Genomic DNA, 26,653 nt, shown 5'->3' with positions numbered 1-26,653 from the left:
GCACTACACATTTTGTTATCATGGGACCGCAAAAATACCTTGTATTATCCATGTTCTCGTTACGACCGTGCTTGTATCTTTCGTTTTTTTAAGACATAGAAACACACATGGGACAGTCCGGGACCGGTGAAATACCTTGTATTAGTCTCGTAGTATTAACGAGAGACGACTGCATGTACATTAATCTCATTGAATACCTGTTGTAGAATTTCAAGAGAACTGTTGGACCCAAGCTACAGAGGCTGTTACATTTGAAGGCATGGTGGGCATCCAACTACATCACTGACTGGTGGTGAGTACAATTAGGATATATGAACACTGGATGCATTTGAGTGCATTGTTGCTGAGTAGTAGCCTTAAGTGAAATCAGGACTAATTTTTAATGGAAAAGCCAGATTTCACTGAGTGACTATATTCTGCGACAATGCACACAAGAAATGCATTCAATTTTTGTTTTGTATAGCTCACACTTAAAGCCATCATACACTTTCCGAAGTTTCGGGACAGAAAAAAAAATAAAAGTGCACAGATTTACAAATAACTTACAGGGTTTACAGAAGGTAATAGTAAAAGACTTCTCTTGAAATATTCCATGAAATGCTTTACTTTTTGAGAAAACATTAAAACAATTATCAACTCTAGACATCGAGAATTGCGGATTTATACTAAACACATGTCATGACACAGCGAAACGTGGGGAAACAAGGGTGGGTTTTCCCGTTATTTTCTCCCGACTCCGATGACCGATTGAGCCTAAATTATCACAGGTTTGTTATTTTATAATATAAGTTGTGATACACAAGTGTGGGCCTTGGACAATATACTGTTTACCGAAAGTGTCCACTGGCTTTACATCCTTTTTCATTTAGAAATGTTCTTTTCATGTTTTCAAGAGCCATTCTTTCAGCTGTTCAATTTTTGCATGAGACCTAATCATGCCTCGAGCCATTGGGCTAGCTCGGTGGTCTAGTGGTAAGACATCTGCTCATAGCAATGCAGAGGTCATGGGTTTGAATCCCAACCGAGTGATTTGCATGTGGATTCTTTTCTAGAGTGTCATGGCCGAGTGGTTGAGAGCATCGAATTCAAGTTCTGGTGCTAAGTCACCAGAGTGTTGGTTCGAATCCCAGTCGTGACACTTGTGTCCTTGAGCAAGAAACTTTACTATAATTGCTTCTCTCCACCCAGGGGTATAAATGGGTACCTGCGAGGGTAGAGGTTGATATTGTGAATGAAAAAGCCTTTGGAGCGATATAAACGGTTGCCCAGGTTGTATACTCCCAAGGGAGCTGCGAAACATTAAAAGGGATGTTATTGGCCCTATGACCAGGGCACTAATGTAAAGCGCATTGATACGGTTATTGTGAAATGCGCTATATTATATATAAGAATTTGTTGGTATTATTATTATTATTATTATTATTCTAAAAGCACAGAATATACAGTGCTTAAAGGAACACGTTGACTTGGATCGGTCGAGTTGGTCTTTGAAAAGCGTTTGTAAGGTCCGCATATATAAATGGTTAGAAAGACGTTTTAAAAGTAGAATACAATGATCCACACACATTTGCCTCGAAATTGTGTGGTTTTTCTTACTTTGCGAACTAATACGGTCGGCCATTTATGGGAGTAAAAAATTTGACTCCCATAAATGGCCGACTGTGTTTGTCGACGAGGTAAAAAGGAAAACCACGCAATTTCGAGTGATACTTGTGTGGATCAATATATTCTACTTTTAAAAATATGTTTCTACTCATATGCATTTTATAACAAACGGTTACAAAGGCTTGTCAAAGACCAACTCGACCAATTCAAGGCAACGTGTTCCTTCAAACATCGGTGTATGGGTACCAAAAAAAAAACACATTCTGGTCAAGCATCATGTCTGACTCACAGAACTTTAACGTTTTGTTCTTGTAGGGAGAAGTACATCTACTTGATGAACAGAGCACCAATAGCTGTAAACTGCAACTACTACTGCCTTGGGAATGCTTTCTGGAAACCCACCCATATTCAAACAGCAAGGTGGGTATATTGCTACACTGTGTGGAGTATTCTTGTCCAGTCTTCTATGGGTGCAATCAGCATGGCCCTAACGTGTGTAAATGTTGCGGCACCCGCTGCCAAAACATAGGATTCGAACTGCCTCTAGCTGCCGGGCAACCTCGGTAGTCTAGTTGGTAAGACACTGCTCTAGAATTGCAAGGGTTGTGGGTTCAAATCCCACCCGAGTAACATGCCTGTGATATTTTTTCACAGGACTCGGGAAAGTACCGAGTATACAGTGCTAATCCACATCGGCGTCTGGGTAAAATCCAACATTAAAATTAATGTGTGTAAACGTCATATGAATTGGACAGAGTTCAAAGATTACAAAATAGTGCAGCTCGTTTAATATGTTCCACACCCTTGAGAGAACAAACATGTATTACCCCGTCACTTAGGGGACTTCATTGGCTACCAATTAGAGAACGAATCCATTTTAAGATTGCTGTTTTAAATGCTTTAACAAAACTACACCTCATTATATCACCACTTTACTGTCACATTACACTCCTCCACGATTTCTTCGGTCCACACTTGACATCACTCGCTTGAATGTTCCCCAAGCAAACAAAATTCTAGGTCAGAAGGCTTTCAGTGTGGCTGGGCCCATGATATGGAACATTCTCCCAACTGCCATTATGAAATCTAATACACTATCTGCTTTTCGTAAAGTCCTTAAGACTCGCCTTTTTCCAAGTTCATTTCTTTGTAGTGAGCTATGATCTTGATGGAATAGCACCTTATAAATTTTAATTGTTATGTTTTGTATGTAAACCAATTTGAACTGTTTTGGAGCGAAATCTTAGGTAGAGAAATTATTTGATGTCGGGCCTGGTACTTCACGGGGGCAACTAATGGGACCTGCCTCCATGCCCCCCTGGTCAATGCCTTCGTGTCCTTTAATGCTCCATGTCCTTAAAATACTCCACTAGAAATTAACAATTTCCTCATAGGGTGCCCTTTACCACAGAGAAAATGTCTTGGTGCTCTTCCACTTTAAAGACTCTGGACACGTTTGGTAATTGTCAAAGACCAGTGTTCTCACTTGGTGTATCCCATCACAAGTATAAAATTACAAGCCTGTGAAAAATTTGGGCTCAAGTGGTCATCGTAGGAGCGAGAATATGATAAAAGAAAAAACACCCTTGTTGGACGAATTTGTGTGCTTTCAGATAGGAATAAAAGACTTCTAGCTAGAAGTCTTTTAATATTTTTGTGAAAATTACGTCTTTCTCAAAAACTACGTTATTTGTCTGAGGGAGCCGTTTCTCACAATGTTTTATAGTATCAACAGCTCTCCAATGCTCGTTACCAAGTCAGTTTTTAAGTTAATATTTGTTTTGAGTAATTACCAAACGTGTACCTTCCCTTTAAACAACGAACCATACAGGCCTGTTATGTACATGTAGTACCTCCGATAACCTCACTAAACATGGACGGAATCAAAGGTCTTGTCAATTTTGTTTTAATTTTCTCAGCAACTAGGCACTGAATTTAGCTGAAACTTTCCCATGTGATTTATATTGTATCTTCCTTTAACTTGTTTGGCTTCAAACCAGCTCAACTTTGAAACAAATCTATGACCCTACCTTTATGGTTGATTACAGAGCTGCCTCACAGAGCTATGCCTTCATGTGCTTCAAGCGGATGATAGAAAGGGAGCAAGTACCCCCTCTTGTGATCAGAAACACCATTCCGATCTGTATGCACCAGTACGAGCGAATGTTCTCCACCGTCAGGTAATACTACTACTAATAATAGTAAAAGACATTTATATAGCGCATAATGCAGGAACCTCTATGCGCAACACATAACATTAAACAATGACTTGAAATATAAAAAGGAATAGCGACAACAAATTAAGTTTCAAACAAATGGGTCTTTTAAAGTCTCTTGAAAATCTGAAGAGAGTCGACTTGGCAAATAAGAAGCGGTACATGTAAGTCGTTCCATAACCAAGGTGCAACAAAGCGGAAGGCTCTATAACCATAGAATTTAGTTGAACACGAAGTTTGAGTCAGTAGTTATTGGCCAGCAGAACGAAGAGGATGAACAGGAATAAAATATAATTTCTTACTTAAAGACACTGGACACTATTGGTAATTGTCAAAGACCAGTCTTCTCACTTCATGTATCTCAGCGTATGCATAAAATAACCAACCTGTGAAAATTTGGGCTCAATTGGTCGTCAAAGTTGGGACTCTCATTAAACAGCTTTGTTTTTTGGTTATACTTTAAAAAACATTGTTTTTACTCTGTTTTTATGAAGTATGGAAATAAATATAAGTTTGAATTGAATTTGAATTGAATAATAATGAAAGATAAAAATACCGGTGTCACACGAAGTTGTGTGCTTTCAGATGCTTGATTTCAAGACTTCAAAATCTAATTCTAAGGTCTCAAAATTCGTGGAAAACTACTTCTTTCTCAATAACTACGCTACTTCAGAAGGAGCCGTTTCTCACAATGTTTTATACTATCAACAGCTCTCCATTGCTTGTTACCCAGTAAGTTTTCATGCTAACATTTATTTTAGTAATTACCAATGGTGTCCACTGCCTTTAATCAGGAAAGCAAAATTGCATTTTACTGACTCCTGTTACAGTCTTCCATTTTTGTAGTCCGTCAATTCACATGTCAAGAAACCATAGTACTTCCTCTTAACTACACACAGATATCTTGAGCTCCAAAATGCCGCATCCAAGATTAATCGTGGGTGAGGATGTTAGTGGATTTGCGTCAATATCATCAATGTTGCATATTTTGTAATTCACAGGGTGCCAGGCGCAGACTTTGATGAACTTGTTCACTATGACTCTTCTGTTTCTAAGGTGAGAAAACATATGAAAATGACATCAAGAATCATTAAGGCGTTCCATGGACTCGAGCTCTGGTGTTTCTGATCAGCAGAAGTTTGGATCCGAGTCCCAGTCTTGACACATGTGTTTTAAACTTTACAATTAACCATTGTTGCTTCGTCCTTCGGATGGTGCGAAAAGCCATAGTTCCTGTGTGTTGATAAATGGTCCTAGGTGTTTTGTACACCCAAGGAGGCAAATGTCACCCAAGGCAAAACCGAGGGTGCCATTTTCACCCCGAGGGTGTGCAAAACAGGACCAATATATCAAATATGTTTGGACATTGTTAAATCACACTTCTAGGGATTCAAACGAGCAGGGCATTCTGTGAAAGAAATAACATGGCGAGACAAGATTCTACACTGCTATGAACAAGGTGGCAAACAAGCATGTTAAGATTTTGTGACCTTGTGGATAGCAGTGCATTCAAGGGGGTCTATTGAATTGACTATTTCTCCTGATCCCTTCAGCACACCGTTGTGTTACGGCAAGGTCTGTACTACAAACTGGACATGTACGACACCATGGGTCAGCCTCTCTCACCTTTGACCCTAGAGCAACAGTATTCATGGATCATTGAAGATGCCGACAAGAAGATAGGTGGGTCAAACTGTTGCAATTGTTTGTAATCACCCGAACAGTCAAAAGTGTTTGAACACGTGATGCGATCAAGCTGAATGTATCGTTTGTCTGAAATGTAATTATGAAAGAAAACAAAACAGGTCAACAGGGGTGAAAGCTTCACAAATATTGTTTTGTAAACTGAAATGCCCAAATTAGATTAGATTAGATTAGATTTTTTTATTCGTCATGCCCAGCATGAAAATCACTTTCTCGAATTTGCACATTAAAATGCAGTAATTAAAAATAGCACAAAACACATGAACCGTAGACATTAAACAGCAACAATATAATAAAAATATCACATTGCACAAATAAATAGTTTAAAATACATCGGAATTAAAATGTACATAAAAAAAACAGAAACTAAACTAAGGATGACTTGGAAAGGAAAGGGGGGTGGAACAGGAGAGAAGGAAGGGTGTGGGAGGGGTGGGAAGACAATACATGGGAACGAGGAAGAGGCCGTAAAATAACTTCCTTCCTAATAAGAACATAACAAAGGGGCTGAACTGAGCATTGAAAAGTTCTGATGATGTATATTCAATAAAAAACTCAACTTTAAACTCCCGGGAAGCCTACAACCCCAAGCGGCTCAATTTAGCACTTAGGTGTTAATCGAAGATTGACTCAGCCCTTTAAAGTTTCACGGGTTAAGAGCAAAGATTATAGAGCGCCGAAGGCGCAAGATGCAGAACTGAAGCTATAACTATTGTTGGAACGTGAAATACGCACTGGCGCAATTTCAGCGAGTGAATGTTTTGTTTTCCATTGATAGGAATGGTCACTGTCTGCACTGATCTGCACTGATCTATTGTTGTATCCAAAGAGTTACTTGCCTTTGTTTAAGAGAAGCAGTTATGGTATAGGTGCATTACTCATGGACACAAGTGTCATGACCAGAACTCAACCCACACTCCGATGATTCATCTATTAGAACTCAAATCAGATGCAGTTGACACAACGTCAAAACGTTCAAACTGTTTTTTCTCTAATTTGTATTTATAGCTGAAGGGAAGATTTCTGGATCTCCAAGTGCCTTCACAACCCTAGAAAGGACAGACTGGGCGGAGAAGCGATCAAGGTACCTGTCGTCCGGGGTCAACCAAGAGACGTTGGAGGTCGTCGACAAAGCAGCCTTCCTGGTAGGTAGCCTTGGGGTACACAAGAGCTAGAGAGGAGCTTGGCAGGGCCTAGGGATTGGATTGAGGTTGGGAGTCATCTGAAAATGAAAATATATCTGTTTACTTTGTATAACCGTTAATTTTCCCTTCACAGCGCATAGGGACATCATGGTGGTATGGGTTATATAAAAAAACTGTTCATCTTTTCACAGTATGCAAACGAAATATAACATTTTCCTTTGTGCCGGTGACTCCTCGAGTTGGGTTATGTCCCATAGCCGTATTAGCCGTATATCTCAAGGGTTTTCTCAGGATACTCGCTGTTCTCAAAAGTGCCGCCTTCTGTAACAGGGCCAAATTTCATGGCCTCGCCTACCACCCAATTCTGCGCTTACGATCACGATTCCCCGCTTACGTGCAAGGGCTGAATTTTTGTGCTAGCCTTGTAAGCGTAGAAACGTGGAGTACGCACAAGCAGAAGCCAAAACTGTTTGCTAACCCGTGAAATATGCTTGCCGTAAGCATAGAATTTCCTGCTTCCATAAGCGCCTATTCCTTGCTTACCGTTAGCAGAGCCATGAAATTGGGCCCAGATCTATCTTCCTGTTTGTCCCTTTTGTCTAGATGTCTCCCCAGTGCTTTGGAAATGGTGCCAAGTGATCAAACCACCACGGGTACTACTTTTACTTTCACCTGCCAAATCTTACGAAGTTCCTTGGCCAGGTCTTGATACTTTTGGATCTTTTGGATCGCCTTCTGTAACAGATCTATCTTCCTGTTTGTCCCTTTTGTCTAGATGTTTCCCCAGTGCTTTGGAAATGGTGCCAAGTGATCAAACCACCACGGGTACTACTTTTACTTTCACCTGCCAAATCTCACACAGTCCCCAGGCCATCTTGATACCTTTGGATCTTTTCCATCTTCTTCAAAGCTAATTTTTTTTGTAATTATTTTTATTTAGGTGAATCTAGAGACCTGTGAGTTTGACAATCTGAGTGACAGGGCCAAGTTCTTGCTTCATGGGAACGGATCCAGTCACTGGTTTGACAAGAGTCTCTCCATGTTCGTCTTCACGGACGGCAAGTTTGGCTACAATATCGAGCATTCATGGGGAGATGCACCCGTCGTTGCCCACCTTCAAGAATATGCATGCACTGACGAGTGAGTATTTATGGCATCAAGGACATTTTTTAAAACATTGTGATTGCATTTAGGCTTATTGGAATCTTTCATCTTCTTCCACCAGGGTGGGGGAGCAATTTGTAGTTTTCCCATCCCCATCCCTTAAAGCCATTGGACCCTTTCGGGAAAACAGTATTGTCCAAGGCCCACACTTCGTGTTACACAACTTCTACATAAAATAACAAACCTGTGAAAATTTAGGCTCAATTGGTCATCGGAGTCGTGAGAAAATAACGGGAAAACCCACCCTTGTATCCGCACGTTTCGCCGTGTCATGACATGTGTTTAAAATACATCCGTAATTCTCGATATTTTCTGAAAAAGTAAAGCATTTCATGGAATAATATTTCAAGAGAAGTCTTTCACCACTACCTTCTATTTGTAATTCTGTGAACTTTAAAGAAAAATTCTGTACCGAAAGGGTCTAATGGCTTTAAGTAGATTACCAGCCACAGATAGTACACATGAGATGGTATTAAGGTTGGTAACCTTATGTAAGCATGATTTTGTTGTGCTTAGAGCTTCTTTTTTTTTTTGATTAGAGGGTCTATGTAACTTTTTTAGGACAAAAGACACAATGTCCACAGATTTATACTAAACTTACACAGTTTGAAGATAATGATAGTAGAAAGCTTCCCTGAAAATATTACGTGCTGAGGTGCTGTAGTTTTTGGGAAATGAGTAAAACAATGTCATGAAAACAATTTTCGTCAGTACCTCAGTAAGTAATATTTGATGGGAAGCTTTCCACTATCATTATCTTCAAACCCTGTAAGTTTAATGTAAATCTATGGACATTTTGAAAAAGTACCCAAATCCTTTAAGCAGCTCATGATTGTTAGCTAGTTTTATTTTGGACAGCTGTTGATTGGTCTTGGGCCAATTTCACAAAGAGCTTAAAAGATTGATCTTAAATGCAAACCACTCGTAGTTGCTTAGTAAAGTGTGATGTCACAACACAAATCACTATGGCAATACTGACAACTTGTCTTGTGATTAAATTTATTGCTGTGTGACATCGAGCCCAGGTTTTTTAATTTTGAGAAATTATTCTGAACTTTGTATTTTGTTTCTACCCAGGGTGATGGACAATCGCTACGGTCCAGACGGTCACTGTAAACCCATGGAGGGATTTGTCCAGGCGGCCATTAAGGCCCCGACACCGCTAGAATGGGAGGTCAGCGAAGAGATGACCGAAGATATCCAAGACGCCATTGAGTTTAACAGAAAGGTTCGTCTGATCAACTGTTTGTAAAGGAACATTACAGAATTGGTTTTTGCTAACAAAACAGTTGCTGGCAGTGTAAGCACTTTATGTAATCCACCATATACATAAACTGACAAACCTGTAGATTTTGAGATTGATCGGCCATCTGGGTCACGAGAGAATAGTGAAAAAACTATTACAAATAAATAAAAATGAATAAAACGCTCACTGAGCAAAAAACTCCAAACGCGAAGTTAGATTATGTATTTCTCATCAAATATGACATTTCAGACAGAAATATTTCAAGGGATGTTTTCAACTATCATTATCATTAGACCGTGTAAGTTTTATGTAAATCTGTGATCTTCACGATTTTTGTTTCTTACCAATTCTGTAACGTTCCTTTAAAGCCATTGGACCCTTTCGGTTCAGAAAAAAAAAAAAAAGTTCACAGATTTACAAATAACTTACAGGGTTTACAGAAGGCAATGGTGAAAGACTTCTCTTGAAATATTATTCCATGAAATGCTTTACTTTTTGAGAAAACAGCAAAACAATATAAATTCTCGTTAACGAGAATTACGGATTTATTTTAAACACATGTCATGACACGGCGAAACGCGCGGAAACAAGGGTGGGTTTTTCCGTTGTTTTCTCCCGACACCGATGACCGATTGAGCCTAAATTTTCACAGGTTTGTTATTTGATATAGAAGTTGTGGTACACAAAGTGTGGGCCTTGGACAATACTGTTTACCGAAAGGGTCCAATGGCTTTAACAAAAATCCTTTTTTTTTTTTTTTTTTTTTTTTTTTTTTTTTTTTTTTTTTTTTTTTATACACATGGAGCCACTGCAAACCTTGTCTGATAAATTCTCCCACTATGCAAAGTTTCAAATCCTACTGACTGCTAATTGCTTTGTATTGTTTACATGTTACAGAATAGCGAGGACTTGGATCTTGTAGTCATAAATCATGACGACTATGGCAAAGGGTTCGTCAAGAAATGCAAGGTAAGTCACTTGAAATTTGATTGAACTTGATTGATCCCCTTCTCTTTCTGATCAGTGACCTACGACTTTACATCCCATCGGTACAACGTAATAATAAGTATAAGAAGAAAAACTTATATAGCACAAGTCAGTACTGCAAGTACTCTCAATGCGCTTTACAAAACAAATGAACAAATTTATCCAAGTGAAAGCCACAAATAAACTAAACAGTATAAGATTACAAAAAAGACTGAGTGAACAGGTTGGTTTTGAGATGTGATTTAAAGAGGTCCAGGTTTATCTGCGAATGGAGGGTAGCAGTAAGAGAGTTCCAAAGGGTGGGTGCGCTGAAAGCAAAGGTTCTTTTACCATACGTTTTTGTTCTGTATGGGGGAACTTGTAGGAGAAGCTGTGAAGAGGATCTAAGTGACCTTGTCGGGGTGTATGGCGTTATCAGTTCGGAAATGTAATTAGGGGATAGACCATGGACAGCATTGAACGTGAGGAGCAGGACTTTGTACTGTATGCGAGCATTGACAGGAAGCCAGTGGAGTTTGTGTAGAATGGGGGTGATTTACGGCTTAGGGGTGATGTGGTTGTAGCAACAATGTTTTATTGTCTTGCTCAAGAACACAAGTGACAGGAACAGGAATCGAACCCACACTCTGCTGATCAGAGATTGTGGCCAGTGTTTTTATCCGCTTGGCCAGGACAGGCCATCATTAGTACAGTGTCTGTAAGCTTTGTAAGATTGGACCCCACAACCTTGTGATTGCTAGTCCTGCCGTCTAGTTAATCACGCACAAATTAATAATAATAATAACAATAAGACTTGTAATGCGCACGTATCCACCCTGCTGGGTGTTCAAGGCGAAGTAAACCCAAAAAACAAAACAAAGACAAAGAAAAACAGACACAACAAAATTAGTCCTTGAAAACCTGTGACATATTAAGATAAGTTTTGAGAAGAGATTTGAATTTTGTGGTACAAAGAAAAAGTCCTGTAGATTCCAGGTGTAGTTACAAATCCGGTTGTATAAAAGTAAGAACACAAAATGAGCAATATACTAAGAAATTAGCAAACAAATACAGAGCTGATTTGAGTGGCTGCTGTCAGGCGCTCAGTCAAATCATCATTTTTGAGCATCTTTCTAAGAATGTGAAACTGTTTCTGTGTTGTTGTTGTTGATTGTTTTTCCTCCAATGCCACCTCCTTCCCAGGTGAGCCCAGATGCCTACATCCAGCTAGCTCTGCAGTTGGCGTACTTCATGGACGAAGGGAAATTCGCGCTGACATACGAGGCATCTATGACACGTCTTTACCTGAATGGCCGAACTGAGACGGTCCGTCCCCTGACCCAAGACTCTTGTGAATTCGTCCGGTGAGTATGTTTATTATTTAGAAGATTGAGCGTGTAATACTGAGGGGCAACCACAGCATGGAAGTAGCTGTTCATTTTACGGTGTTTCTTACACATTTCTACAAATAAATAGCCGCCATCTTTAATTTAAGCCGCCATCTTGGATTTCTCGCTTGCGAACCAATATTTTTATGAGAATGTTGTTTTTGATGTATAGATCTCCCCTTTACCCCTGGGACTGCAGCAGTCTTCTATTTCTAGAGGACTTTTTGACCTTCGGCCCATGGCAATGAATCACAAATTCCATGTTTCTTGTCCCCCACCTGTAGTTTCCTTTGTTGACACAGCCTTTTTATACCAAACTCAAGCTCTAGCACTTCTGGTCGACAGAGTGTGGGTTCCTGGTCGTGACTTTTGTGTCCTTAAAGGCAGTGGACACTATTGGTAATTACTCAAAATAATTATTCGCATAAAACCTTTCTTGTTGAGAAGTAATGGGGAGAGGTTGGTGGTATAAAACATTGTGAGAAACGGCTCCCTCTGAAGTGCCATAGTTTTGGAGAAAGAAGTAATTTTCCACAAATTTGATTTTGAGACCTCAATGGTCTCGAAATCAACCATCTAAACGCACACAACTTTGTGTGACAAGGGTTTTTTCTTCTTTCATTATTATCTCGCAACTTTGATGACCGATTGAGCTCAAATTTTCACAGGTTTGTTATTTTATGCATATGTTGAGATACACCAACTGTGAAGGCTAGTCTTTGACAACTACCAATAGTGTCCAATGCCTTTAAAGGCAGTGGACACTATTTGTAATTACTCATAATATTTTTTAGCATAAAACCTTACTGGGTAACGAGTAATTGGGAGAGTTTGATCGTATAAGACATTGTGAGAAACGGCTCCCTCTGAAGTGGAGTTTTTCGAGACAAGTAATTTTCCCGAAATCAAGCAGCTGAAAGCACACAACTTCGTGTGACAAGGGTGTTTTTTCTTTCATAGTTATCTCGCATTGTCGATGACCAATTGAGCTAAAATTTTCACAGTTTTGTTATTTAATGCATATGCAGAGATACACCAAGAGAGAAGACTGGTCTTTTACAATTACCAATAGTGTCCACTGCCTTTAAGCAAGACTTTTGACCATTATTGCTTCGCCCTTCTGATGGGACATAAAGCCACAAGTATTGTGTTTGCCCTTGGTGTCTGGCAGTGCGACTGGTTCAATCTTCACTTTGAAGGCTGCGCTTCAAGGATGAAGAAGAAAGAAGAAAAAAGGCTTACATAATCACAATTATCAAATAATAAACCACAAGGGAAACTGACTAGGTACATTTTATAAATGATTTTGGGTTGAACAAAGAAAAACTGACTAGAGCGGGATTTGAACCAACGACCTCTGGATTAATGTGCTGGCGCTCTACCAACTGAGCTATCTAGCCCTATGTTGGCGGCCTCCCTATTTAGTCAATATCTTTGCTCGGGGGTGCCTGTCAGAAGCCATTCAACCGCAAACTGCCGTGTAGCCAGGGATCACAATTAAATACAGTACACATTATTTACAAATTGAGATTTTCAAGTGGTCGGTAGATAACAGTATTAAAGGCACTGGACACTTTTGGTAATTACTCAAAATAATTGTTAGCATAAAACCTTACTTTGTAACAAGCAATGAAGAGCTGTTGATAGTATAAAACATTGTGTGAAACGGCTCCCTCTAAAGTAACATAGTTTTTGAGAAAGAGGCAAATTCTCATACGGATATTAAAAGATATCAGGCCTGAAGCCTTACATTAGCTTCAGAAAGTCCTTAAATTTGTGCAACAAGGTTGTTTTTTTCTTTGATTATTCTCTTGCAACTTCGATGACCAATTGAGCCAAGTCACAGATTTTGTTATTTTATGCATTTGTTGGGATACAGCAGGTGAGAATACTGGTCTTTGACAATTGCCAAGGGTGTCAAGTGCCTTTCATACCGACCAAGTTTTTATTTTCATGCATCCTTGTGTTTTCAGAGCGATGGTGGAAGATCACCACTCGACAGAAGAGAAGATTCGTCTTCTACGCAAGGCATCAGAGACCCACACTAAGCTCTACAAGGGCTGTATGAGCGGCAAAGGCTGGGATCGCCACCTCTTTGCACTTTACGTGGCGTGCAAGGGCCTGAAATATGTAAGATATATAACTTATCAACACCTTCTGTAACAAACGTCTTTGTGGCTTGTAATAGTGAGGTTTAGCTGTTACGCGTGCAAATACATGAGCGTGAACGTCCCCCAAAAAAATTCTGTTCTGGGGACGTCGCCTCTTTGGGCTTATTGCATGCTCACGTTTGACGTCTGGGCGCACGTACGTACCTGACGTGAAAAATTATAACCTCACGTATGCTAAAAACATGAGATTTTAACAACACATTTTTCTGATGTCCTCGTTCAGGTTCAGCGGAACATGCAGCTAAACCTCCCTACTTTGTAGCAACCTGGGACCAGAGCAGGCCTAGTATTCTTGATAATTCATGGTGGACTTGTACCAGAGTAATTTTCCATTAGTACCAGTAATTTTTCCATTTTGAGTTCATTAGTACAATATTTGTTTTCATGAGTTTGAGTACAAATTTAGTACTTTCCCTTATAGTAAAAACCCATCCTGAAAATTTTGCTGCAACCAACCCGGTTTTCTGTGGTCTTTACTACTATTTTAGGACAGTGAGTTTCTTCACCACGCGCTGACTCATCCCTGGACCCTGTCAACCAGTCAGACTCCACAGCAGCAGATAGCTGGTAACCCTACCCTCAATCACCCTGACCACAGAGATAAGGTAAGCAGGAAGAGTACCAAAGACCTTGTCGCAAATACTCACTACACACGCGTTAGGTGTGGAATGAGGTGCATGCTGGTCTAGCTAGCGAAAAGGTCTTTTTTAGCACATGCCCTCTATAGTGTTAAGTAGTTGCCAGTGAGTTGTTGATTGCGGAACCCGACTTGGTGAATCCGCCATATAGGTTTTTGTGGTGTACGGAGCTCATCTAGCGATTTGGGTAGCTGCCAATAAAACTGCATCAATCGCCATTAATTATCATTATGCATAGAATGTTAATTTGGCCTAAAAAAAAAAGTATAATTATTCAAGACTACCTTGGAAACTCTGCCCACTTTGTTTGGTAGTAGAGTTGATTGGCACAAAAATGGTGCTATTAAAGCCATTGGACACTTCCGGTAAACAGTATTGTCTAAAGGCCCACACTTCGTATATCACAACTTTTTAAAAATTTAGGCGCAATCGGTCATCGGAGTTGGGAGAAAATAATGGGGAAAACCCACCCTTGTTTCTGCACGTATCGCCGTGTCATGACATGTGTTTAAAATAAATCCGTAATTCTCGACAACGAGAATTGATTGTTTTAATTTTTTTCTCAAAAAGTAAAGCATTTCATGGAATAATATTTCAAGAGAAGTCTTTCACCATTACCTTCTGTAAACCCTGTAAGTTATTTGTAAATCTGTGACATAGTGTTGTACATAGTTTAGATGAACAACCACTCGACAAAAGTCTGACCTTTGCGGTGTCACTTGGCCACGACCCTGTCGGTTGTTTCAGACCTAGTCACCACTTTTTTATTCACTTATTAATAATCGGACAACAAATTATAATCTTCAATTGTGAACAATTCTCCTTTTTGCAGGCCAGTCCAGGGGGTGGATTCGCACCAGTATCTGACGAGGGTTACGGCGTGTGCTACATGCTGCCGGAAGACAGTCGCTTCTTCTTCCATGTCTCATCCAAGCATTCCTGCCCAATGACCGACTCCAAGCGCTTTGTCAGTAACATCTTCAAGGCGCTCGCCGATATGAAGAAACTCTTTGTGGAGGGATGGGAGGCGGAAGACGCTAAGAAGAAATAAGGAGGAGACGGCTTCCAAGAATCATGTGTGTGTGTGTGTGTGTGAGCTTATGGAAATGCCCTTGGGGGTCTTTAAACTTAATCTGCCAAATGTTTACTTATATTAAGACCCGTTCGTACTTCCTGCAACTGCGAAGTGCATTTGGACGTCACATGGCTGTTTCCACAGCGAATGTTTCGTCAAAATTTGTATCGCATACGCAGGAGGTATGAACGGGGGCTTTACTGTTTGTTTAGTATCATGCTGTTTACATCGCATTAACGTTTGACCTTCAGCATTACAGGGTCAGTAAAACAATGATGGGTGCTTGGAGTGTTCAGTCAGATTCATCATCGAGGTCTTGTTTATGTGTGGTGAAAACAAAGAACTTTCTTGGCACATGGGATATTTTTGTTTTCTGAGACAACAATAAATGACTAAAGCCAAGTTCCCATTAATTTGACATTTTTGTTTGTTAAAGAACGACTACATTTCTGTAGAATGACAAAATTAAATCCAATGGGGACGCATGGTAACCTGACCTCTCTGTCAACGTACCGCAACTGTAAAGTAAAACTAACAGGCCAAAAGAGGTCGCGGAAGACAAACACGCAGCCACAGTAACTTGACATGGCCGCTAAAAAGTCAAATGGGAACAGCTCCGCGCTGTAAACCTACATTTGCTATGCAAATGTCGCGGAATATAAGTCAAGGTGTGAACGCACAGTAGAAAACGCTAAAGCCAGTCACGGTAATGGGAACACCGTGTTAATGTATGAACATTTTTAAAGCAATGTACACACTACACACTACAATGATATTTGTTGTTGAGATCACACACACGAGGGAACACAACTCCAAAGGGATATGCCAAAGTTGAATTCATTTCAACCACATTCATGATTTTTAATAACAAGTTTTGCGAGTGTAGAGTAAAACTTTTACACCAACTGTTGCTGTTTCGTTTTTAGATGGCGTTTATTGAGAGTAAAGTATATGTAGTTAATGAAGTACACGTGTATTATTATATAAGCCACTACAATGCAAATTTAACCAGCATTCAGCATGAATCTGTTTGTGCTTGTGTTTTTAGGATGTTTGTTTTGAGGTCACACGCTAGTATATTTTACCAAGATTTGTATTGTTAAAAGGTTTTTATTATGGTTAAGTTGATAATTTTCATGTCTTCAAACTTAATCTTAAAATGATTAACCCTAAGAGACCACAGTGGCTGGAAACGCCTTGCAATATCTGACCTGCCTCCACTCAACCTTTAAAGGGTGTATGTACTTTTTGTAGGACAAAAAACACAATGTCCACAGATTTACACAAAACTTACACAGTTTGAAGAAAATGATAGTAGAAAGCTTCCCCGAAAATATTACGTGCTGAGGTGCTGTAGTTTTTGGGAAATGAGTAAAACTATGTCATGAAAATAATTTCCGTCTCATGAGACGAAAATTATAAGAGTTTACAAACATATTTTCATGACATTGTTTTACTCATTTCTCAAAAACTACAGCACCTAAGTAAGTAATATTTGAAGGGAAGCTTTCCACTATCATTATCTTCAAACCCTGTAAGTTTAATGTAAATCTATGGACCCTTTGAAAAAGTACCCAAATCCTTTAAGTATAAAGGTCATGACCTGAGTTTACATTTTGCAATGTTTCCCATGTTAACATAGTATCTTTGTTTCTAAAAACAATACATAATATCTGGTTACAGTGGGTTTTTTTCCCCAGAAACTAAACATTTGTCATCAAAATTTAGGAATTAACTGAAAATTATCTGTATAAAATACTGTACAGACCATTTAAATGGCGATTTCTTTGAACGTTTTTGGATTTGGTAGTGTATCAAACTCGGTGGCATTAATTGCCACGTAACATCAGGTTAGAGACAAGTTTTTCCCTGCCATTTTCATTAAGACTCTGATCCATCGGAATATAAGTTGATCACAAAATTATTTCGAATTTGGAGCCCCCTTTTTTTAAACAAGCTACTTATTTCTAACCCTTCTTTCTCAACCCAAGAAATACTCAACAGCATTATTACCAAACTTGCTAAGCACAGAGAAAGATTTATGTTGAAAGTACAAATCACCCCCACTAAATGACATGTGGTCAGTGCGCATTTCTTCTGGTTCCAGACGAAAGCGTGCTAAGCATATATATACTATTAGCACTAATTTTTTTGTTGGCATTTCTACTCAACACGGCTGGAGATACCCAAATCACTCGCCATTATTTTGTTTTATCCTGTATTATCTATAGTAATACTTTTTATGGTTTTGTTTGTACTTATGGAAGGGACCATTTAAGATATTTTAGTCAACAAAAAGTAACTCATACATTTCGATGAGGTGTTTTTTCCATAGTTACAAAATCTGTTAAAAGTATAGTCTCAGGAATAACGTTATTGGTTTATTTTTATTTTTTCAGGTTTTAAGTTTTAAGAACAGCAAGTGATCTTGCATGTTTTTATTATTTTGTTTTTTTCAAATAGATATCTATAGATACCATAAAACCATATAACGTCAGTCTTCATAGCTCAAAATATAAATGCCTATTATAATGCAAGTTTACTACCGTAAGATATGCCAAGTACAATTACTCTTATTATGTTTTAACGAACCAGAGAATACATTACCTTTGTCTGGTCAGGTAAAAACAGGTACAATGTTGGTGCATTGAGATTTCTTTTCAAAATATAATCTGGCGCTTTTAAACAAAGAGGTGGCTTATGAAGTTGTAGTAGTTATTTAGGTGTAGGTTTTAAATATATATGTAATTAGACATTCTGCTGTAAATAGAGCTGAATGGAAGGCCGTTTCTAAAGCTAGGACTGTATTGGCTGCTACATACTGGATTTCACACATTTGAAGGCAGTGGACACTATTGGTAACTACTCATTGATTATGAGTAATGGGGAGCGGTTGAAACATTGTGAGAAACAGCTCCCTCTGAAGTGACGTAGTTTTCGAGAAAGAAGTAATTTTTCACAAGCTTGATTTTGATACCTCGCGTCTTTAAGGTCTCATGTGACCATGGTGCGACAAGGGTGTTTTTTTCTTTCATGAATATCTCGCAACTTCGACGGCCGATTGAGCTCAATTTTTCACAGGTTTGTTATTTTATGTATATGTTGAGATACACCAACTGTGGAGACTAGTCTTTGACAATAACCAATAGTGTCCAGTATCTTTAAAAAGTATTTAAACCCTGCCCCCCCCCCCCCACTGATAGCTGGCGCTGTTAACTTTTTTCTCTCCTTTCTTTTTTTCTTGTATAGTCAATCCTCATATGAATGCAAACAAACAGGAAAATTTTCACTTGTATGCGACGCTTTTTTTGTTTTTAAAAATTTATCAGTTTTTAACACCCAAAATTTAATTCTGGAAAAGCGTTACTGACAGTAACGGTTCTCAGATTGTGTATTCTACTTACGGATTATTCTTCCTGCGTGGACGAACGAAACAGATCCGGAATTTTTTCGGCGATATCTCAAATATGCTACCACCTGTTGAAATGAAATTTCCAAATGTTAGTTTGCTAATTGTATTTGTACTTATATAAGGACAAAACAATGAACGGTTCAAAAAACCAAAGGTATATGTTCCCTGAAAGCATGCAGGGTTTTAAAGCATAGGTTGGCCCTAGTAACATGCATAGCTGCCAATACAGTCACAGCCTAGAACAGCTTGATAGTGTATTTTTCACAAACAATGCATCGAGTGAAACGTATTTCCGTATTTTTATTTAAAACAAATTCTTTCTTTTTTTGTCATTTTAAACGAGTTAACTTTTATAGGGTGTTCAAAATATTGGGAAGAATGACTTTATAATTGTTTACGGGTGCTTGCGTGAATTACAGGGTTTATTGATTGTCATTGTAGAAAAACTTCCCCTGAAATATTTTGAAATTTTTTCCAGAATTTAGTGAAGATATTTGGTTTTGATCTCTCAGGTCCTAAACCTGATGTTTGAAAACAGGTTTGCTCTTTCATCTAGTATGTTAAGTCAGATAAAGCGCACACAATTTTTAATGGAGGATTCAAGTAGTGTAATGGGCCCAAATTCATAGAGCTGCTAAGCACAACAGTTTGCTTAGCATGAAATTTCTTCCTTGATAAAAACAAGATTACCAACCAAATTTCCATCCTTCAGGAGAATGGAGACGAGCAGAGTATACTGTTCGAAACGTCGAGACCAAACCAGCTCTTTTCAGAGCCACCACTCCTTCAAAAGAGTTTTTACCCATGGTTGTACCCGCAAGTTTACTATTCATATTTATATTTATAGTATACACATAATGAATGTTTATGAGTGCAATGGTGCAAATATGTTCATGAGTTGAAAGATGGAATGTTCTATTCAACGAGGCGGAGCCGAGTTGAATGGAACATTCCAGCTTTCAACGAATGAACATATTCGCACCATTGCACGAATGAAAAACATTCATTATTTGTTTTATATAACATCCAAGTAGATCTTTGTCATTTTGATTGAAAGATACAACTTTCAAAACAAACAAAGCGAAGGCCTCCAATTTTTAATTGTAGAAGACGAATGCTAGTAATTTTACCAATATGCCTTGCTGCGTTACCGAAGACAACGCGCACGCAGTGATGTTTTTACTCAGCTTTTTCGTTCCATCCGAAAAGTACCATTGCACGCTGGCAGCGTGCAATGGTACTTTTCGGATGGAACGAAAAAGCACGGTGAGTGACTCAGCGTGCAATGGTACTTTTATTTGCTATCACGTGACGGACAATCCTCCAATCAAATGGCAAGGATCTGCTTGGGTGTTATATAGTTGCTCTTATTCTCCACACCATGCAAAGCTTCAAACAAAGTTTCCAGTTGTTGCATATTGCTCGCTAGTGGTATTCAATTGTTGATTGCTTATCCTGAAAATCACAGGGAAATTTGGTTGGTAGTCCTGTTTTTATCTAGGAAAAATTTTCATGCTAGACATATTTTTGTGTTTAGCAGCTCTATGAAATTAGGCCAAGGTCTTTGCTGACTAACAGTGTTGTCAATTTGTCTGAAGAGACATTTATGCCGCAACATTGGTCAATTTAAAGGACAGGTACCTTTTCTTTTCTTTCATGTTCTTGAGCTGTGTAAGCACAAAAACAAGCTTAGCACAGCCAATTAATGATGCTTATGAGAATATGGTCACCAGCCAAAGTACTATTTTGTCATGTGTAGAATTTGTGACTGGTATCCTTCTAAATTCTGCTGAGCAGAACATTTTTAGGCATTATTTTCTGCTTGATGAAGCAGGTCTATAAAGTGTTTTCACTGTTAGTGTTGTCTGAATGACTTTCTTATACCCTGTTTTCTCGTTTTCTTGTGTTATCTGTAATTTTATGAAAGTGTTAATTTTAATGTTGAATTTCATCTTTCACAAATAATATGCACTTTTTAACAATAATAGGATCAAATGGTTTAATATCTCGTCTAAATATGGTAAATAGATTTATCAAAGAAATTGTACATAAATTGTGTTTTAAAAGTACGTGAATGAGTATGTCTTAAAATTGTTAACATGTTGTAAAACCTTATATAGGCACTCAATGCAATTACTGTTTTAAAGTTCAATTTTGGTAAAAGTTTGCCCACAGTATACCTTTAATATGAGTTTAAAAAGTATTACTAAGGTTTTGAAATTGGTTTGAAGGTTAAGTTTTTTCTTGTTTATGATTGCATTATTGTTGTGGTTTTACTTAAGTTGTTAAAGGAGTGACACTGTATCGATGGTTTTATTTACCCATTAAAAAGTATAAAGTCATTCTTTTTGGAAGAGTACATTTCGTCTCCCTAATTAATAACCACGCCATTGAGTGATCCCTTGTTTAAAGACACTGAACACTTTGGATAATAAGTCAAAGACCAGTTTTCTCACTTGGTGTATCCCAACATATGCATAAAATACAAACCTGTGAACATTTGAGCTCAATTGGTTATTGAAGTTGCTGCAAGTCGTTTTTGTTTTTTTGTTTTTTTTATTCCACAAAATTGTGTGTCATTGTAGCCTTGATCAAGGTGCTCCAGCCAGTCAAGACCTGCAAAATCGTGTATACACTGCGTGCAGTTTGTGTTGCCGAATCGCCGTGCACGGGCCGGGTACACTACACCAAAAGCCTTGAATCAAGTCTAGTGTTAATGTCACTGACTTGAATGATTGATTGAGTTGAAGGAGACAAGTGCAAACCTGTTGGGAAATAATATTCACCTGTTACTTTCGGGAGTTTCTCCATTATGTTTGCATTTTTACAGAAGTGCAGTGGTAATATAATAATAGTATTAATATAGGTTTTCATTTCATTTACATGCGTTCGAATTAAAGCTGACTTGCCTCTCCAGTTGTTACTGCGTTTCAAATTCAGAGTTCGGTCATTCAATTTCGTTTTGAGTCGAGTCAAAATTGCTTTAGCACTCTGTTCAATTTAGCGTATCGTCATTCTTTTTCGCTTCAAGAAGCGTCTGTGAATTTGAATGCTGCTTTGATGAATTGTTAAATTGAATTAATATTTTGTTAAACCGAATAACGCAGTATGACAGTTGACTAATCATGAAACGAAAACGAATGACCCCTTTTTAGTAGCATTCGATTTCGCGCGAAATGGAATAGCTTGGTGGTTAAATTGGCTGCTCAATTGCCGCAATTGGCCAAGAAAACCTGTAATAATAGGCATTTTTTATGCTGTGCTTTTTTAAAACATGATCAAAGCACATAAAGAAAAGAATAAATTAAAACAAGCAAGAACAGAAAACTTAAATATACTATTTAGGAAAGAGATAAGTTTAAGTTGACTCTTATATGTAACAACACAAGAAGAATTATAAATACTAATTGGGAGACTGTTTTAAAGACCAGCAGCAGAGTGTGAGAAGGCATGTTTGGCATAAGCTAGTCTTGACTTGTAGGTGTTAAGCCGAATTCTGTCGGAAGAAAAACGGAGTCCTTTACGTTTGCTTTGGTGGAGATGAACATATCAAAGAGATAAGTTGGAGCAATGTCAAACATTTTTAAACAAATAGAACAGTTTTAAACTGATGCATTTCTCTTTGGGAAACCGGTGCAGTTAAAAAAGCACAGGGTAATAATAATACAAAGAAATAGCGTGACTCCAAGGATAGCTTGTATAATGAATATCTGATCAACTGTTGGTGTTTAATATAAGATTTTTTTGTTGTTGAAAAAAAAACAGAGAATGAAAAAATAACGACATTTACTCATGTCTTCTCTCGGCCACCGTACACGTATTGCTCACTGTAATGCATGGATTCTATAATATAAGGTGTACAATCGTTGTGGTCGTTCCATGGTACCCTAAGGAAGTACACAAGCGTCGTAGCTTATAAACGCAGCTTCAGCAAGGTACCAGTGATTGCAGTGGCGACGTACGTGAGGAAATTAATCAGTCTTTGGACGACTTCACCGTTATAAAGTTACTTTTTTAACTGCACACACGTCACTGAAACCTACTCTTTTCTCACCACCGAGGACAAAACTAGGTATGTATGATTTGTTGTCGTCCTGTTGTTTATTTAGGTTGTAAAAAACTACGTATTTCCTCGAATTTAAAATCGGTTAAAGATCTCGGTCGACTTGTCTTTCTTAAGCTCCCAGAGCAGCAGTTGTGCTCCCGTGCTGTGTTGTGTTGTAAAGAAATCAAACGGAACGGAACACCCAGCATTTTTTAACAGGCAAAATGATTAACAATCTGACCGACCTTTTTACTTAATATTTAGTTTTATTGGGAACAGTACACAAACATTCAAACTCAAAAGTCCACTGTCACTTACTTGGGATAACTTTCCGTATGGCGCCACCACTTTTTCACTCATTTTTACAAAAAGGGATATATCAATCAGGTAAATTAGATACTATATTATTTTATTTCGAATGAAAAAGTGGTGGCGCCATACGGAAACTTTTCCCTTACTTGGTTAGGCATGAAGTCTTGTTGAAAGATGAACTGCTGAATCCATCTAGTTGCGATAATCGTAACCCTCCATCCTCCCGACGGTCGGAGACCGGAGGGTTACGACACAAGACTGATATTATCGGTGTAACTAGCAGTTTTGACCAGTTTTTGCCAGACTCGTGATCAGATTCGTCCTTTTTTTCCACTTTCCAAAATCATGACAGACATTCTAAACACATGGAGTTGATCTGGAACCCTTAAAACAACATCATGAAAATATTTGGCAGAAAAAACGACAAAAACTTACCAAAAGACTGACCGAATATATCCATAATCCATAGCGGGACCAACTAGTGATTTTGAACGTCGCACTTGCTTGGCAACAACCAATCAGCGTGACCCAACCATCGATGTCGTATGCGTATCGGCCATTCCAGCTTGCAAACTCACCGCCTGTGTGTGTAAGCACTGATCCCCCGCACCGAGTGCGCAGCATGCAGGCATGTACATGTACATGTACTGTGTGAACATCGTGCGTGCACAAACTATACAGCTCGTAAGTAAGTACCGTGTGCTGCTCCATACCCCCACATGGCCAAACACACCCTGACGTTGTGTGTGTGTGTGCAAGTGTACACAATACATGTACATGTACATGCCTGCATGCTGCGCACTCGGTGCGGGGGATCGGTGCTTACACACACAGTGCGGTGAGTTTGCAAGCTGGAATGGCCGATACGCATACGACATCGATGGTTGGGTCACGCTGATTGGTTGTTGCCAAGCAAGTGCGACATCAAAATCACTAGTTGGTCCCGCTATGGATTATGGATATATTCGGTCAGTCTTTTGGTAAGTTTTTGTCGTTTTTTCTGCCAAATATTTTCATGATGTAGTTTTAAGGGTTCCAGATGACGTTGTCATACAATAAAGATCAACTCCATGTGTTTAGAATGTCTGTCATGATTTTGGAAAGTGGAAAAAAAGGACGAATCTGATCACGAGTCTGGCAAAAACTGGTCAAAACTGCTAGTTACACCGATAATATCAGTCTTGTGTCGTAACCCTCCGGTCTCCGACCGTCGGGAGGATGGAGGGTTACGATTATCGCAACTAGAATCCATCCCGAACTTGATGTTGCAATTGCATGCACGGTCAAAAGTTCAAAACGGTAGGCCTACTGTAGCTTATATAAAATAAAATAAATAAAGAAAATTTCTCAACTTGCTGAAAAAAAAATTGAAAGAAGGATTGCTGGCCTGGAAAAATAGGGAGCTTCCGCTTCGGGACGGAAGGGGTTGATAGGGGAGCGGAAAATGGGTCGGCCAAATTAAGGTAGAAAAATTTGTCCGCACTCGATCACTGACCAGTGTGGTTTAACATTTGACAAATAATTCACTATAATATTATTAATAAAAAGTAGTTCTTCTCTAAACACATTTTTACAGCTACACAATATTTAATTTGTCTTTGTTATTGTAACTTGTATTCTTTATTTTTATTTTTATTTGTTAGTGGTAAGTACTGAACATTTTCTTTTCCTTTCTACCTCCAAATAGGAGAAAATGGCATCAAATCTTGTGAATGTTGTTCGTCGCCAGTTCTCGACTACTCTCCGGCGAAAGGCAGACACATCCTACACAGCTGCCACAGCTCCCGATTCCCATGGATCTACACGCACGTACAAGCTGATGACCTTCTTAGTGGCCCTGCCGGGTGTTGCATTCTGCATGTTCAATGCCTACAAGGGAGAGATGGAGCACAAAGCTCACAGTCACCGCCCGGAGTTTGTGGCCTACTCGCACCTCCGCATCCGAAACAAGCCCTTCTTCTGGGGAGAGGGCAACCGTTCACTGTTCCATAACAGCGAGACCAATGCGCTACCAGAGGGATACGAAGGAGATGAATAGACAAAAAACTTTAGAGTAGTTGAAGCATCTTTATCTGATTCTCTGCGAGACTGCATCAATTTTTGTTTTGTTTTGTTTGTTTGACGGATTGATTATAGAAATATTAATTTGGTTAAAGTTATTTTAAGTCGCATTCAGGAATGATAGAATTGATCATAGAGCCCTTGCATTGGTTGCTATCACCGAGGTCAAACAATGGAAACGTGTGAATGATAGAATCGATAATAGACCCCTTACATTGGTTCCTATCGCCAAGGTCAAACAATAGAAACATGTGTAAGGGCGTTAGCGCCACGCACAGCTCTCAGCTAATGATAGGTCTTCCTTGACAGGGAATGATTTCATCCAGTATGTTGCATAGCTGAGTACTAATGTTGAGTAGCAATTGATGCTTTTTGAGTAGCAACTGACACATTTTTTTAGCACTTTGCTCTGCTATACAAGGGAAATCATTCACTGGTTGACCTCGGTGTTTGCACAGTTTAAGCTTGTGATGTCATGCAAAGGGGTCTACTCAAGTTTGCAGTTATTTGTGTGTGAGGGGATATCAGTTTGTGGTGACAAATCCATTGAAACCTATCCAGTCAGATAAAGTGTTGCGCTTTGACATGCCATTTATACTCTGGTTTATTAACTTCATCCTTACCTCCAAATTGGATTCCAATTTAGTGTACAATTCAACAGACACCTAACCTTTTGCACATAGAAGACACAGTTATCATAAATTGTGTCAAAAGTGTACGATTCCTATCTAATAACTATTTTTACTTTAATTTGAAAAAATTAGATCACTTCATGCTCCACTACATGGATTTGAAAAATGTTTTTGGAAATTAAACATAAGAAAGTATTTCTAATACTAAAAAAGTATTTCTAAATACTAGAGTACACTCAAAGAAATCAGCATTTCTAATTTGTGTATTTTACAATGTTCAAACTTTTAACACCACATCTTATATAACACAAAACTTGTTAATTAAAATGCATGTAAATTACATCAAATTTTGACAGAATTGTTGAGGCACAAAGTTAAATAAAAATTGTGTTGTTTTAATTTAAATAATGGTGTTTTGCTTCTATTATTGTTCAAGATTCTATTCAAGTTTGACAGTATAATTTTGGATTTCCCAGATTCCAGGTTGTTGACAAGATTTTTAAGCCCAGTTCATACTTCCTTTGAATGTGAAGCGAATTAGACGTAAACTTGACATCCCAACTCTGTGTTTTGCAAAAGTTAAGCACAGCTCAGCTGCTGCGAATAAATTGTTGTGAATATATGACGTCAACCTAATGTATCGCATTCGCAGGAATTCTGAACAGGGCTTTATACTCAGCAAGACATTGTGTTTGTTTCAGACATTAAAGGCAGTGGACAATATTGGTAATTACCCAAAATAATTATTATCATAAAACCTTTCTTAATTACAGGTAATGGGGAGAGGTTGATAGTGTAAAACATTGTGAGAAACGGCTCCCTCTGAAGTAATTTTCCGCTAACTTGATTTCGAGACCTCAGATTTAGAACTTG

At 38.6% G+C, this 26,653-nt stretch overlaps 2 protein-coding genes across 2 annotated transcripts in view; both read left to right on the top strand.

Annotated features, from left to right (window-relative positions):
* Positions 1 to 16,617, top strand: part of LOC117287829 (carnitine O-palmitoyltransferase 1, liver isoform-like) — a 35,206-nt gene extending 18,589 nt beyond the window's left edge. Inside the window, exons 6-18 of the mRNA XM_033768368.1 lie at positions 207 to 292; positions 1,921 to 2,025; positions 3,654 to 3,785; positions 4,823 to 4,877; positions 5,375 to 5,504; positions 6,534 to 6,670; positions 7,611 to 7,810; positions 8,912 to 9,062; positions 9,978 to 10,049; positions 11,250 to 11,410; positions 13,408 to 13,564; positions 14,094 to 14,210; positions 15,076 to 16,617. Of these exons, the coding sequence (XP_033624259.1) occupies positions 207 to 292; positions 1,921 to 2,025; positions 3,654 to 3,785; positions 4,823 to 4,877; positions 5,375 to 5,504; positions 6,534 to 6,670; positions 7,611 to 7,810; positions 8,912 to 9,062; positions 9,978 to 10,049; positions 11,250 to 11,410; positions 13,408 to 13,564; positions 14,094 to 14,210; positions 15,076 to 15,294 (1,722 nt within the window). The 3' untranslated portion in view covers positions 15,295 to 16,617. The remainder of the gene's footprint in view (positions 1 to 206; positions 293 to 1,920; positions 2,026 to 3,653; positions 3,786 to 4,822; positions 4,878 to 5,374; positions 5,505 to 6,533; positions 6,671 to 7,610; positions 7,811 to 8,911; positions 9,063 to 9,977; positions 10,050 to 11,249; positions 11,411 to 13,407; positions 13,565 to 14,093; positions 14,211 to 15,075) is intronic.
* A 6,038-nt stretch (positions 16,618 to 22,655) lies between these two features.
* On the top strand, positions 22,656 to 26,185 carry LOC117287828 (cytochrome c oxidase subunit 6A, mitochondrial-like). Its single transcript, XM_033768367.1, has 2 exons — positions 22,656 to 22,802; positions 24,775 to 26,185. Exon 2 carries the CDS (start codon positions 24,781 to 24,783, stop codon positions 25,123 to 25,125), a length of 345 nt encoding a protein of 114 aa, XP_033624258.1. The 5' UTR covers positions 22,656 to 22,802; positions 24,775 to 24,780; the 3' UTR covers positions 25,126 to 26,185.
* Positions 26,186 to 26,653: the final 468 nt, after the last annotated feature.

The sequence above is a fragment of the Asterias rubens genome, chromosome 3 (genome assembly GCF_902459465.1).
Source record: "Asterias rubens chromosome 3, eAstRub1.3, whole genome shotgun sequence".
Lineage (NCBI taxonomy): Eukaryota > Metazoa > Echinodermata > Asteroidea > Forcipulatida > Asteriidae > Asterias > Asterias rubens.
The sequence above is the reverse complement of the archived record's forward strand: the minus strand, read 5'-3'. Positions and strand labels throughout refer to the sequence as shown.